At 32.0% G+C, this 14622-nt stretch overlaps 1 protein-coding gene across 50 annotated transcripts in view; it reads left to right on the plus strand.

Annotated features, from left to right (window-relative positions):
• The window catches only part of RIMS1 (regulating synaptic membrane exocytosis 1), a 491301-nt gene that overhangs the window by 377735 nt on the left and 98944 nt on the right, over positions 1-14622 (plus strand). For 34 of the 50 annotated variants that reach the window (XM_025382129.1, XM_025382130.1, XM_025382131.1 and 31 more), the window contains one exon: positions 2379-2491. In XM_025382129.1, coding sequence (XP_025237914.1) covers positions 2379-2491 — 113 coding nt within the window. Of the gene's footprint in view, positions 1-1123; positions 1307-2378; positions 2492-6409; positions 6440-14622 lie in introns of all 50 variants that reach the window. The other 16 variants (XM_025382124.1, XM_025382126.1, XM_025382128.1 and 13 more) reach the window with 2 other exon arrangements.

Here is a 14622-nt window from a genome sequence, read left to right on the forward strand (position 1 = left end):
AACCTGACTTTTTCCCGTTTTGTTGTTCTTAAATGAATAAATACTCAGAATCAAAATCATTATAGCTTTAAAAATAATTTTACTTAAAAGAAAAAGAAAAATTGCCAATCTGAATAGAAGTTGAATGACACTGCTTTATGTGCTTTTGGTAATAAATATGTATTCTTTGTTCTCACACATTTTTAGTCACTAAGTGAATTTTACAGTATTGCTTTAAAAGGGATAAGGTATCATTTTATTTCTGTCAAAATAATACATGCTAGGTATTTTAATCATGCATTTTGTTTAAAATATATACCAAAATCAATGAAAAAGGCCAAAGCATGCCTTTATAAAAATAAGTACGTATATATAAACATCGTTTTTTAATTTTTAATTCATTAATTGGCTTTACAATAATTTTAAACACCATAGTAATATAATCATCAAAATATGGATACATACATTTTCAGATATAGTTATATCTGAGAGAACATGTTTTTATCCATATTTAAGCCATTTATATTTAATCAGATGTATAATTAATGAAGCATTCTCCATCTTATATTGTTTTAATTTTTTTGTCTACTTAGATTAACCTCAAAAGCAGCCTTCTTCTGTTGTTTTTGGCATAGTCTTGCTTATTAGAGTAAAATTATGAACATTGTAAAAACATAGAGGCCTACAGTATTTCTTCTTGAAGGCAAGCACTTGAAGCTTCCTTGTATTCATCATCCTAATTACAGTCACTCATTCAAGCAACATAACCTTTATTGAGCTCTTGCCCTCTATGCAGCTATGTTGTAGGCACTCGAGATGGAGCTCTATAAAACAAAACAAAACAAAAACAAAACAAAAGCAAACAAAAAAACAGAGACAGGAATCTCTGCCCTTGGTGGAACATACAAGAGGTTTATTACGTTAGAGCAACACCAATTAGCCTTTTAAAACCACATGGCATTCACATTTGCAATAATAACTTGTCAGTTTGATTTGAATTCCATTTCAATAATTGCGTGATGGGTTCTCTTCTTTGAAATTACTGTCATGTATGAGTAACCAGGTTTTCCTTGGACAAATGTGTTGGTATCAAAGTTAATGTGAACCTGCTGACTGAAGATCTTTTTTGGCCCTAATGTTTTAGGGTTCTCCCAACATGTCTTTCTAGAAGGGGACACGCAGCCCCAAGAGCAACTGATCAGCCAGTCATTAGGGGAAAACATCCTGCTCGCTCAAGGTCGAGTGAGCACTCTAGTGTCAGAACACTGTGTTCTATGCACCACCTTGTCCCTGGAGGGTCGGCGCCACCTTCTCCGCTTCTGACAAGGTCGCTATTCAGTGTCCCCCTCAGCATTCATGTCCTGCCTCCGGGTGTTGGTGTGGTGTTGTACCTTCCTGAGCACTCGAAGCTTTCACTCATTTTGACACCATAACTTTTAATCCTTTCTTTGTGACACTTAAATCTCTCCCACATCCTCTTTTACTTGCATCTATCTTCACTGTGCTGGTGGTATTCTATAGTTTCTGCCAATTAGCTCTCATTGAAAATTAAATTTGGCTGTGTTATGTCCTTTCATCTGTTTGTGGCATATTCATATATAATTTTTTTAGTTATGTGAAATTTTTATGATAAATTACCTGGAATTAAATGTGTGCTTACTTTAGAATGCATAAGAGGAAATTTTAAGAATCTTTTATATGTGTTCATTAAAGTGTTAGAATGTATTAAAGTTCTTTAGTTTGAAAAGTGTTTAAATGCTAACAGATGGAAGTCCGCATAATCCTGGGCAGTAATAATACATCTGCACACTTCTCAAATTTTTATTTGTAATTTTAATGCTAGCACCAGTGTATTTCATAACATGTGTCCAGGATTATTTTAAGTATCTTTCAAATTTGTTCCTATTTAGAAATAAAGTACAAGTGAGTGGTAATTTATAAAAGTCTGCAGCTAGAATTCTTATCAGTTATAAATAATTCTATAGTCTAGATCAACTTAAGAGTAGCAGTTTAGGCAACAGCCTTTCTTACCTCGCTTATACATATTGTTAAGATCCAGAGGCTGTAATTAGATATATTTGGTTCAGTAATGCCGAAACTGAATAACTTGCCCAGGTAGAACAACTTAATAGAAAGTTAATGAAAAGAAGTGAATTGGATTCTGCTCAGTTTAAGAATTCATTATGTAGAACTGTGTGTGGTGCACATTGCCCTATCTCATTTAACCCCTTTTTGTAATATTCCATTTATACATATCATAAAAAGTGTTTGATTCTGCTCCCATTGGCCCAGTGAGGGGGGTTATGTCTATTTTAATAGTAACAGAAAGGAGGAAAAGATTTTTGTCAGACCACGTTGGAATTTCATTATTTCATGCCCACTTTGCTTTTTGCCTGCAGAATGCACCGACAGAGAAGTCCAACACAATCTCCTCCAGCAGACACATCGTTCAGCAGTCGTAGGGGAAGACAGCTCCCACAAGTGCCAGTGAGAAGCGGCAGTATAGAACAAGGTATCCGATAAAGAGAGATCATTGTCCAAAAATCTTGGATTTGAGAACCTCATCTATTTATACCCCTTTTATTAAATGAATAGTATTTTGATTATATATAGTTTGCTGAATCCTAAAAATTTAATTTTCTTACAGTCTTTATCCCCAATACCTAGTGACAGTGGTTCATGGCATGCACACAGTTTTTGCTGAGTGAGTTTTGCTGGATGAATGAATTTTAGATGGTCGTTTAACAGAAGGGATGGAGGCCTAGAAACATCTTATTCCAAAGGGACAAAGGAAGAAAATAAAATTTTAAAATCGCAGTACGATATGGCATTTTATGTGTTAAAAGAATATTTTACCTTTAAAATATGTTTTAAAAATTAAACTTAATCATTCTGAATCCTTTACTGTTTTTTTCGTTTAACTTGATTAGCAGTAGCCTATATTTTAACATAAGTTTGATGATGAAAAAAATGACAGAACACATGTTTTAGTGTCTTCAGCAATTCATATTGCTTAAAGATTTTCTTATTTTATGCATATATTATTGCTTCATTTTCTGAGCAACAAAGAAGGAGAGAGAGAGAGAGAGAATGTATACAGTCTGATTTTAGTAGAAACTAAATTCTCTAAACTACCTGAGCTAGATGATTTAGACACTAGGTTAAAGTAGTATTCTTCATGTGACCCAAAGTGCTATCACATATCTTAGTAGGTGAAATGATTTATATCATTATTTTTTATCACATATTTTTAATCAGGGATTTGGTAAGCAATTTACTAAAATAATTTCTACTTTGGGATTGTAATATAAATGTAATAGAATCATTTTTAAGATATTTATTAAAAACCTTCATCCCTGTGAAACAACTGAAAGGTTAACACTTTGATTATTTTTTTTAGCAGTGTTATTGTTGCTGATGGAAAACTTGCATTTCATTTTATATTGAGGGTACAGGGACTTGTTTTTCTCACTTAACTGAAGTTCTTTACTGAATGTATCACAGAAATGTTAAAGATCTCAGAAGGTAAATGCATTGTTTCAAAGACTGATGTGGCATAGATTGCCATGCAGAATACTTGATTATAGGAAAATTAGTGTAGATTTTTAAAGGTATCAACTTATTAATAGAGTAACACTGGTGTGATAAACTCTTGAGTTTATATTTTTAAAAATACATTCTATTGATGCTCCATGCTTTAGTTTTCAGGGTTGCTAAAAGGGTTTTCATTTAGTGAACCATGAAAATATGATGTGTTGTGAAACTCTGACTTTCTTTTTTAAAATAGCAGTTAATTCATTGGAATTATTAATTGACATGTTTAACATTTTTCCTCTCCTCTCTGGGAACATTTTAAAATTATTCATAATTAATCTGGCAATAACCCAGATGAAATTGTTTTAAAATTTATTTTTTAAAACAAAAGTTGGTGTTTATTTAACGTATCTGTTCATGAGCTCCTGTTGCACAACTGAAAGAACTACAAATGTGGGTGTTTAGTTACAAAGTCGGTGTTACCGATCATATTTTACTAAAGATTGATATTCTAAAACTCGTGTGCTCCTAAAATTCTTTGCATTTCCTCCAGTTGCAAATAAAATATTTTATGGGTTCAAAAGCATATAAGGGTACTGCATATAACTCTCCTATAGTGAGATTGTGGTTACATTATTTCATTATTTCTGTATAAATAAGAATTGCTTCCACAAAATCAGTTACATTGTACGTTGGATTTTGGTTTTTTTAAAAAGCTCATGTTCTATTGTTAATATCAATGTTACTGTTTATGATATTCGTATTCACAGTTGTCTTTCAGAGAAATCATCAATTTGTAAGGATTGAATTAAGGTGGGAAGAAGGGAATGACTACATTGGTGGAGTTATTTTGATATTTAATATGACAAATACACTAATAAACATTTTGGTTATTTGAGTTTCCTGAAATATATGATCCTTAGAGTTATATACGTACAGCTTTTAAAAAATGTGACAACAAGCGTGTATTTTATATATATAAATGTCCTATAAATAAAAGAGACCTGGTGTTTTTTTATGATATAAATATGTGCTTTGGGACTTTTGGTAAATGATCATACTGTCTGCCGTCATCTTTTTATGATTCTATTTCAAAATGAACAGTCCACATGACAGCTTTGTTTGTCCTAAAATACGTTTATAAAAGTAAATTTTGATTTGATGTATGAGTTAGATAAGATTTAGCATGTTCTATTTAAGATTGATTTTATTGTTGTTCTTAAGGCTATAGAATTATGTCATTTTATTCTTTTGATATTATTTGTTAAACTTTAGTTCCATCTCCCATGAAGATTAATGCTGACCACAGTCTATTACAATTGATTAAGCCCCTACTGCACTTAACTTCCTTCCCATTTTTTTTTTTTTAATTTTTAACAAAGGGTGGTTTTCTGTTTAGAAAATAATTTGATAAACAGCTGATTGGTAAGAACAAATATTTCAAATGGTTTAGATTACTAAATACTGATACTCCTTCTTGAGGCACTTATAAAATAATTTTATTCATACACAGTTTCTGGGTACAGTTATCTACATTACTGATTTTGGAATGTATGCCGGGACAATTTGACTGTTTCACCGAAAGTATGTTTTTTTGTGGTTTTTTTTGTTTGTTTTTTTTTTGTAAATCAAATATACTACTCTCTATTTATACCATAAAGGCAGTAGCTCTTAAAGGCTAACATACATGAAAAGACATGTTTACTCAATTTTTGAAAAGGTGTTTTAAAGTTTATTTTAAAAATTTAGAATGCTAGCCTGTTTGCTACATAGAGCCTGATTATGTTAAAGTAGATTTAGGGGAAAAACAAAGAGGTGATCGCAATACAGATTTTTGAGGTAGAGTACTTGAAAAAGTAGCCTTATAATTTAAGTAACTCCTAATGGTATGTGATAATTGAAAGCAAAGACTTACACAACATTTTTCTGGTTATATTTCAACACGATATCCCAGGATATCCCTTATGTATAGTAAGGCTGAAGACAGCTTATTTGGTTGTATAAAAATGGATTTCTGAAAGCAACCAGTAACTTTTTTTCTGCTCAACTGGATCTTTTAAAGAAGTATTTAGAGATCATTCACAAACTAACAGTAAATGATGTGTTAGTTATGTTTTATATCTTCCATTATTATATCACCTACCTAAAACTCCAGTGATATTCCTCCTCAGAAATATAGAAACAGGCCATTAGTCTTCTGTAAATAGTACAAAATGAAGAGGTGGATATAAAGCCTTATAAAATGTCTAAGAAGTATAGTCTCTACAAAACAACTAATTTTACTTTGGTGTATTTTAATGTAATTAATTTGAGAAGAAAGAAAGGATTACTTAAATTAGAATTTTCTTTCATGTGGAAAGTGTTACAGAATAGTTTCCATGGTGCAAACAAAGTGTAAAAATGGAGTTCATTTTTTATTTATCAGATAAAAAAATAAATTTCATTTTATCATATGAGACTTTATCATATGAACTTTCATTTTTGAAATGATAAAAATTTTTGTTATGAAAATTAAGTATGCTTTTAAATACTTTTCCAACAAAAATCACAATGGATTTGAGATGTTTTAATAAAATTGGTACTGAAATTTTATACAGCTCTTAAAAGGAAAGAAAAAATAATACAGAATATATTTTTCAAATGCCAAACATACTAATTTCCCAATGTTTTTGTTTCATTTTAAATCTTTAAATTGCTGTATTCATTCTTTCTTTGATTAATTTTAGTACCATATTTGGGAACTCATGGTTTTTCATTGCAATTTATCATGTCACATTATATGTTATGCATTTTAATTATTCATGCCATTGTGTTAATTCACATTTCCATGTCTAACTATAAATTTGCTGATTTCTTTCTTTTGTTTCCATCATTATGTGCATTTAATTCATTGAAGAACAAGAAAAATATAACTCTTCCACAAAAGGTAAATATTAACATAACTTTTTAACCATTTAATATTGTTACTTTTAAAAATAATATACAAGAGTTATATAACGGTATTTATTGAAATAATGAGCAAAATTAACAGGTAGCTATTTTCCTGAAATGACTTTGTAGTGTATTTGATATTAATTATTTCATATTCTATGTTTACATCAAAGAGATTACTTTAAAATTAATGTTTTTTTTAAAAAAATTATTTAAAATTAATGTTTGTTTTTTTTTTTTAATTTATCTACACTGACAACTAGAAAACAACTCTCCTTGGAAAATGACATTTTCTTTGTTTCTGTTTGTTTGCATTCCCCTGCTCTCATAGATAAAAGATTTAATTCTTCTATTCAGGGTGATACCTGGTAAAAGTAGAAAATCTCTGGATTTTACTTTCCAGATAGCAGTAACCTTAGTGAATGTTCTGGCCCTGGCTGCAGTCATACATCTGAGAAGCTGCTGCCTAAATGTTACTTTGGTTTGCCTCAATACTGTTAAAATACCCATTAATTTTATCTTTCTGAGAGTCATAGGAGAGGAAAACCATTCAACACTTTTGGTCTTTGCACTTGAATTTCAAATAGGTTGCAGGATTCCCCCCACAGTCATATGCTGCCCACACCATTTTCTGTTCAGAGTTGCTGTTGGCCTGATGATTAACTATTTGAACATACGTTTTCAGCTTAATGTGATAAGGTTAATTATATTTAATAATTGTGTAATTCTGTATAATTTAATAAAAGTACATTTTCTCAATATTTGAAAGTGGACTAACGATTTGAATTAATTTGTTGTCCATAGTAACAACAAATTAACGCAAAGCTAGTTCTGAAAATAGCATCATTCCTATTTTATGAATAAGGAAACAAGTTTAGAGAGATTATGACATTTGCCCAAACTGCTCTTCAGTAGTAAACTACAAACCCAGATCTTTTTACTTTTGACCTTTTCCACTACATGTTGGTGTATCCTATTTTAGTAAGTACAAATCCCAAATATATTATTTCTCACTCTTAGTGTATCTAGTTATGTGTTATGTATCTCAGTATTACAAAGAGAACATTTTCAGTTACATATTTAATCTGTATTTATAAAAATGTATTTAACAATATTTATATTCAGGCACTATACATATATATTATTCTGGCATAGTGTCTGATATATTAGGCAATACATATATTAATTAAAAATTTAAAAATTCAATGAGATCAAGATGTTTTGGCCATAGATTTTGCATAGATTTCTAGCCATCCTGCATTTTTACGTCAGATATTGGAAACACAACATTAGATTCAGTAGTACAAGAATGACCAATGTAATTTTACTTAAGTGCAGAAGAATGTAGTTGGATTTGCAAGATAAATTTTAGTGTGCTAAAAGTATTAGATTCATATTAGAAATGGCCATGACCTAATTCCTTTATCCAAAAGAAAGAAAAATATAATAATTCTTCATTTAGAGCTCTTTCCATATATATTACTAGGAAAAGCTGTACTTAGCTAAATAAAACAAAACAAAATCCATAAGTATAACGTAAAGTCTGCATGAAATATGCACATTTAGGGCCTCTCTGCAGAGCATGTCAATTTATGTTTTTATATAGTCAGTGTGTCCTGGCTGAGAGGTGTCATCACCCTTCCAAGCATTCCTTGGAAACAGGATGTAGAAATGCCTCACAGAATAGACCTCATTTTTAGAAACAACCAAAGAAGCACATCCCAAAATGCATTCAGCAAGGTATAGGTCAGAAAAAGGATGCTGCGCCTCTCCTTAGGGATTTAAGATGGCACACTTTAGCCACTGAACATGGCTCTCAAAACCTCGAAAGGATAGAAGCAAGCTCAAGAAATTTCATTAAAATCATATTTTAAGCTCACATAGACCAAAAGAAAGGAAGAGTTCACAGCATAGAAATCCCACTTCTGTGAGCTGAAGTTTATCTTTACTGGGATCTCTCTCATTAGAGAATTCAGGTTATCGTGAGTAAATCCCGGATAAATGAAGACCAGTACGCAAGATAAGGGGTTCATTAGTCACGGTTTGTTTTTGATTAACTGTAGATGAACTTGTAGGACAACCAGTGGTTCCAGTTTGTCAGGGACTGAGAGTTTTCCCAAGATGCAAGACTTTCAGTGCTAAAACTGGGACACTTCTAAGCAAACAAGAATGGTTGGTTACCCTATAGGGAACCAGTCTATTAATTTTCCAGCATATGTTTGTAAAGTCACATAAAGAGAAGTGTAAAATACTGAAAACATTACTAATGGTAGATAGGCTATATTGAGCACTTACTATATGTCAGTGACTCTACTAAAAGTGTTACATATTTATCTCATTATATTTTCACAACAACCTGAGATCTGACTATTACTATGCTTATTTTCCTGCTGAAAAGTTAAAAGTTAGATTAAAAACTTGGCCCCTTGTCAGTCAGTATTTCATTTTATAAATGATAGAATAGGAAACGAGACAGAAATCCCTCTCCAGGGAACTTGTTCTCATCCACTTTGCTCTGTAGGCTCTTCAACATTCAGACAGCATTTACTGAGTACCTGCTTTGCATGCATCACCACATAATTATAGTAACACATATACAACTGCAAGGAAGGTTTTTTTCACCCCATTTTATTGAAATCGAGGGAAAGAGGTTAAGTTGAATGCCAAAGGTAACAAAGCTGCTGTGAGGCAAAACCAGATTTTGAATCCACAGCCCATGTTCTGTGCCCCACACAATGTTCCTGTAACAATCACCACTCAACACTGGGATTTTGGAGAGGCCCACTTAGTTTTTCCTCCCTTTCCTTATTGATTCAGTTTTGCATCTCTCAGTTAAACCTTCTACATTTGGCCTGCTCCTCCAATTGACATACAGATAACAAATCCTTTGGCTTGAAAGTTAACAAAGTTAACAAAGATAACACATCCTTTGGCTTGAAAAGTTAACCAAGGAACTATAAATGTTCATAGTACTTTGTTTACATTTTAACTCCCTCTTTTATGTTGACAGCTTAAAGACCATATCATTTTAGTCTTCACAAACTGCTTTATAGGCCTATTTTAAATTATTCATTCTAAAAGTAAGCCAATTTTTCCCTCTCTGCTACATTTCTTGGACAGTTTTAAAGAGCCCATGAATGTAGTTTGGGGGCATCGAAATAATGATATAAGAAGATCAAAACTGAACCAGAAATTAAATGACTTCAAGGTGAGAAAAAATGTTATTGTCATAATAAATTTATGATTTATATGCCTTTAGATAGAATTTTTTAAATGCATTAAGTTCTTGGCTCTTGGGAGCAATTTTGAATCATAACAAAACACATCATATTATCTTTTCTACAAATATGAATTTCCTTTATCATAATGGTGTGTAATTTATACACATGGAAAATGAAAGGCAATTAAAGTAAGTAAATTATTTATAGGAACAAAATAAATAGCATTTTGGTCCTTTTTGCTTCTCTGTTCACTAATAAAATATGTAATAATTATTGTAACTAGATCTTAGAGATTGTAACTAGATCATTAGGATTGTCTCTAATCAACTATATTTTTAAGTACCAGGTTTCTTTAATAAGTTCTCTAATAAGTTAACTTTGCTTTCCTTTTTTAAATGTCAGTAAGAACAGTTTGAATGCTAAGTTATGCAAACTATATTTTCCGCAAAACTTATGAGCATTAACTTTAGTGGAATTCAAGTAAAGAAGTGAAAAATATTAATTTTGGTAATTTTTTGTACAGTTGTGTAAATAAAAATTAAGCACATTTCAATAGCATACTGTGGTTGGGAAACACTCTAAGAACAAATTATGTACTCTTTTTAAAATAAGTAAACCAATTTTTGCATTTTTCAGAATCAGCATTCTTTTAACTGTCATTAAGTAGCAAAGGTCTCAGTTTTATTTACATTTTTATTATTAGTGGTAGATGCATATTGGGCCAGGTGAATCATTTTCTGTTATTGTGTGTTAAGATTTTGAAAATACAAGTTTCTTAATATTCCTGGGCATTGCTTCTCCTGAACACTTATTATGAATCTTTAAGAATATTTACTCATAATATTTAGAGCTCTATTAGGAAAAGTAATTTATCCATTTCTTTTCTTTTTTTTTTTTTTTTTTTTTTTTTTTTGCATAATCTCATGAGTATATTGTCATTCTAGCCTTCTCTTTAAACTTCAGGAATCCAGAGGGTTAAGCAGATTGATTAGAAAAATTCAGAAGTAATGCTTTTGACCCTGTTTTCCCATTTGGTGATTCAGATGTGTTTATTTATAGTATCACAGGCTTTTAAAGCTTCAAAGGCTTTAACACATATTAACCAAGACGCAACTTGGAAGAGAGACCTAATTGAGGGAGAATGGATGTCTAACCATGAACCCATGAACGGGCTCTTTGATATATTTTCTCTGAAGTTGTATATGTTCCCCAAATATTGTAAAACACAGGAAAAGACTTTCAAAAATCAAATTTGAATTTAGCAGAATTGTGCCAATCAAGTCTTTAAGGATAGACTCTGGATCCATTAGTATTATTGGAGTAATGAGAAATTATGGCTAAATATTTTAGATATCACTTGGTATAAACAACATGACTTCCTCTGTGATTGGTTTTGTTATCCCCCAGAGAAGGCTTAATTACACAGGTTGCTTTTTATAAAAATTGTATTTGAAGCGCATCTTATGGGAGATAGTGTTCACTCTCAAAACCTAAACATGCTTTTAAAAGCTGTTTAACTTTGTGTAACCCTAAAGGACAAGGTATATAACAAATTTTTTTATAAGAGCCTGACTTTCTTACTTGTCAATGACTAGTATTTTCAGTGACACTCTGGGAATTGGCAGTTTTTACATTGAGAAATTATGTCTGGAGTTGGACATCCTGAGCTTCAATTTATATAGTTCAATGGGCATAAGTACGCTAAAACAGGAGATGGTCTTGTAGTTTTGGCTGCAGTGAGACTTGAGTGATTATATATACAAATTGCCTCTTTCGCCAATGCCAATGTTCAATTTCACTTATCTAAACATAGGAACTTTGCTTTAAAAGTCCATAAGGCAATGTGGTATTTTCACTTATGTGTTATTCACTTATTGCATTTTCTGTGTCTCATGCTGGTAGATGTATGTTTTATTGGTAGATGATGGGTAGATGTTTATTTTATTGGTAGATGCTGGGTAGATGTTCTTTTATTGTTTACATTATTATAACATAATCCTTAACATCCAAGAGAATTATATAAGACAAAAAGGGAGACTACTTGGAACATTTTTACACTTACAAGTTGAAAGGGGTCATTTTATTCCAAGAAAATGTGCCCGAACTAGGGCATTTCTATGTAGTCAAAATATTTTAAACATTTAATCTTTATTTATAGTATATATATATGTGTCAAAATGTGGAAGTTGGATATGCATTACATCAAAGTTTCTCACTATGTTTGCATGACTCCAAAAATAAGGATCAACATGAAAATAAAACATTGCAGTTGGCCCACAGCATCCATGGTTTCCACGATGGTGGCTTCAACCAACCATGAATCAAAAATCTTTCAGGGAAAAAATGATTGGTTGCATCTGTACTGAATATGTACAGACTATTTTTTTTCTTGTCATTATTCTGTAAACAATACAGTATGACAGATTTTTGAGATGTTTTTAAGTCATAAGCCATTTAATAATATGAAAGGGATAGATTTAGAAAAATACATATAGGCACTGTTTGCATGACATTTTCCTTGTATTAGCTCTTATAAGTAACCTAGAGATGAAAGTATATGAGATGGGGTGCTTAGGTAATATACAGATATTATGCCATTTTATATAAGAAACTTGAGAATCCGTGAATTTTGGCACATGTGGTGGGGGGTTCCTGGAATCAATCCTGAACAGATATTTTTTAAATTGGGAAAAGAACATGATAGAAAATAGTGGTGTAAAATACAACTGGTGATTTTTTTCCCTCATAACACCTATAGTAAATTGGCAAATTTTAAAATGCTGGAAATTAGGTAATAAAGCAAGAGACAAAGTCATTGAGATTCCTATTTTTTGCAAATAAGAAAAAATAAATATTTTAACAATACCCTATTGAAATACTATAGAATCATAGACTATAACTGCTGGAGGGTTCTCTGAGCAGTCTCTTCTTTTTACAGATAAAAACTCTGTAATGGAGGGATATATCAGAAATTGATCAAAGGAACATTGAGGAACTGATGAATGGTGATGGATCTAGGGCTGTAAATCTATGCCTAGTAATTCCCATTCCTAGGTTCTTACTATTTTGCCACATTTATTCCAGGTATATGCAGAATGCTTATCCACATAAACAATTCCTGTTTCTCTGAAGTCTAAAAAAACTGTGAGCAGAGACTAGTATTGTATTTTTGAATTTTCAAATAAACCATCTTTCTTGATATATTTTAAGACATAGTTTATACCTTAAATATTTAAGATCTGATCTTCCTATTAAGTCTTGGTATAGTCTATACTGATTCTATTAGCTAAACGTTTTTCAGCTTTTCTTGTTAATCTCAGCTCTTTTTATTTTGCTGCAGTCAATAACTGAGACATAGGAGGTGTGTCATTTATATTCTTCAGTCTACCTGACAACTTCCAAATAAGCGGTCATTTATCACTGCCCTTCCTGAGAGATTACTGGAACAAGAATGGGACTGCACTATCATGGAACTCTCATTCTGTTGCTATGCAGCGAATAAGCAGAGACACTAATTTTTTCATTCATAAAATATGATAGCACATCTTAGTTAACTAGACAGGCTTAAATATCCTGTCCAGATGTTATCATGTGTCAACTTTGATACTTATATGAGCTGAACTTGTTAAAAAATAATTTTACATTAATATTTTAATATTATAAAACTTCTACTTATTTCTGTCCTTTTACAGTCATATTTCATCTAATGCTTGAAAATATTAGGAGGTTTACCAGTATATTAATATAAATTATTTTTTGCCTACAAACACAAACATTTGAAATTTCAAATTCATTTTAATTTCAAGGAGCATGGAGAGAAATGTGAAAGATTTAAGGAATTTTGAGATCCAAATTTATTTATTTATTTTTATTATTATTATTATACTTTAAGTTCTAGGGTACATGTGCATAACGTGCAAGTTTGTTACATATGTATACTTGTGCCATGTTGGTGTGCTGCACCCATCAACTCGTCAGCACCCATCAACTTGTCACTTACATCAGGTTTAACTCCCAATGCAATCCCTCCCCCCACCCCCCTCCCCATAATAGGCCCCCGGTGTGTGATGTTCCCCTTCCCGAGTCCAAGTGATCTCATTGTTCAGTTCCCACCTATGAGTGAGAACATGCAGTGTTTGATTTTCTGTTCTTGGCAATAGTTTGCTGAGAACGATGGTTTCCAGCTACATCCATGTCCCTGCAAAGGACACAAACTCATCCTTTTTTATGGCTGCGTAGTATTCCATGGTGTATATGTGCCACATTTTCTTAATCCAGTCTGTCACTGATGGACATTTGGGTTGATTGCAAGTCTTTGCTATTGTGAATAGTGCTGCAATAAACATACGTGTGCATGTGTCTTTATAGCAGCATGATTTATAATCCTTTGGGTATGTACCTAGTAATGGGATGGTTGGGTCATATGGTACTTCTAGTTCTAGATCCTTGAGGAATTGCCATACTGTTTTCCATAATGGTTGAACTAGTTTACAATCCCACCAACAGTGTAAAAGTGTTCCTATTTCTCCACATCCTCTCCAGCACCTGTTGTTTCCTGACTTTTTAATGATCACCATTCCAACTGGTGTGAGATGGTATCTCATTGTGGATTTGATTTGCATTTCTCTGATGGCCAGTGATGATGAGCATTTTTTCATGTGTCTGTTGGCTGTATGAATGTCTTCTTTTGAGAACTGTCTGTTCATATCCTTTGCCCACTTTTTGATGGGGTTGTTTGTTTTTTTCTTGTAAATTTGTTTGAGTTCTTTGTAGGTTCTGGATATTAGCCCTTTATCAGATGAGTAGATTGCAAAAATTTTCTCCCATTCTGTAGGTTGCCTGTTCACTCTGATGGTAGTTTCTTTTGCTGTGCAGAAGCTCTTTAGTTTAATGAGATCCCATTTGTCAATTTTGGCTTCTGTTGCCATTGCTTTTGGTGTTTTAGACATGAAGTCCT

Source organism: Theropithecus gelada, chromosome 4 (assembly GCF_003255815.1).
Source record: "Theropithecus gelada isolate Dixy chromosome 4, Tgel_1.0, whole genome shotgun sequence".
NCBI classification, from domain to species: Eukaryota; Metazoa; Chordata; class Mammalia; order Primates; family Cercopithecidae; genus Theropithecus; species Theropithecus gelada.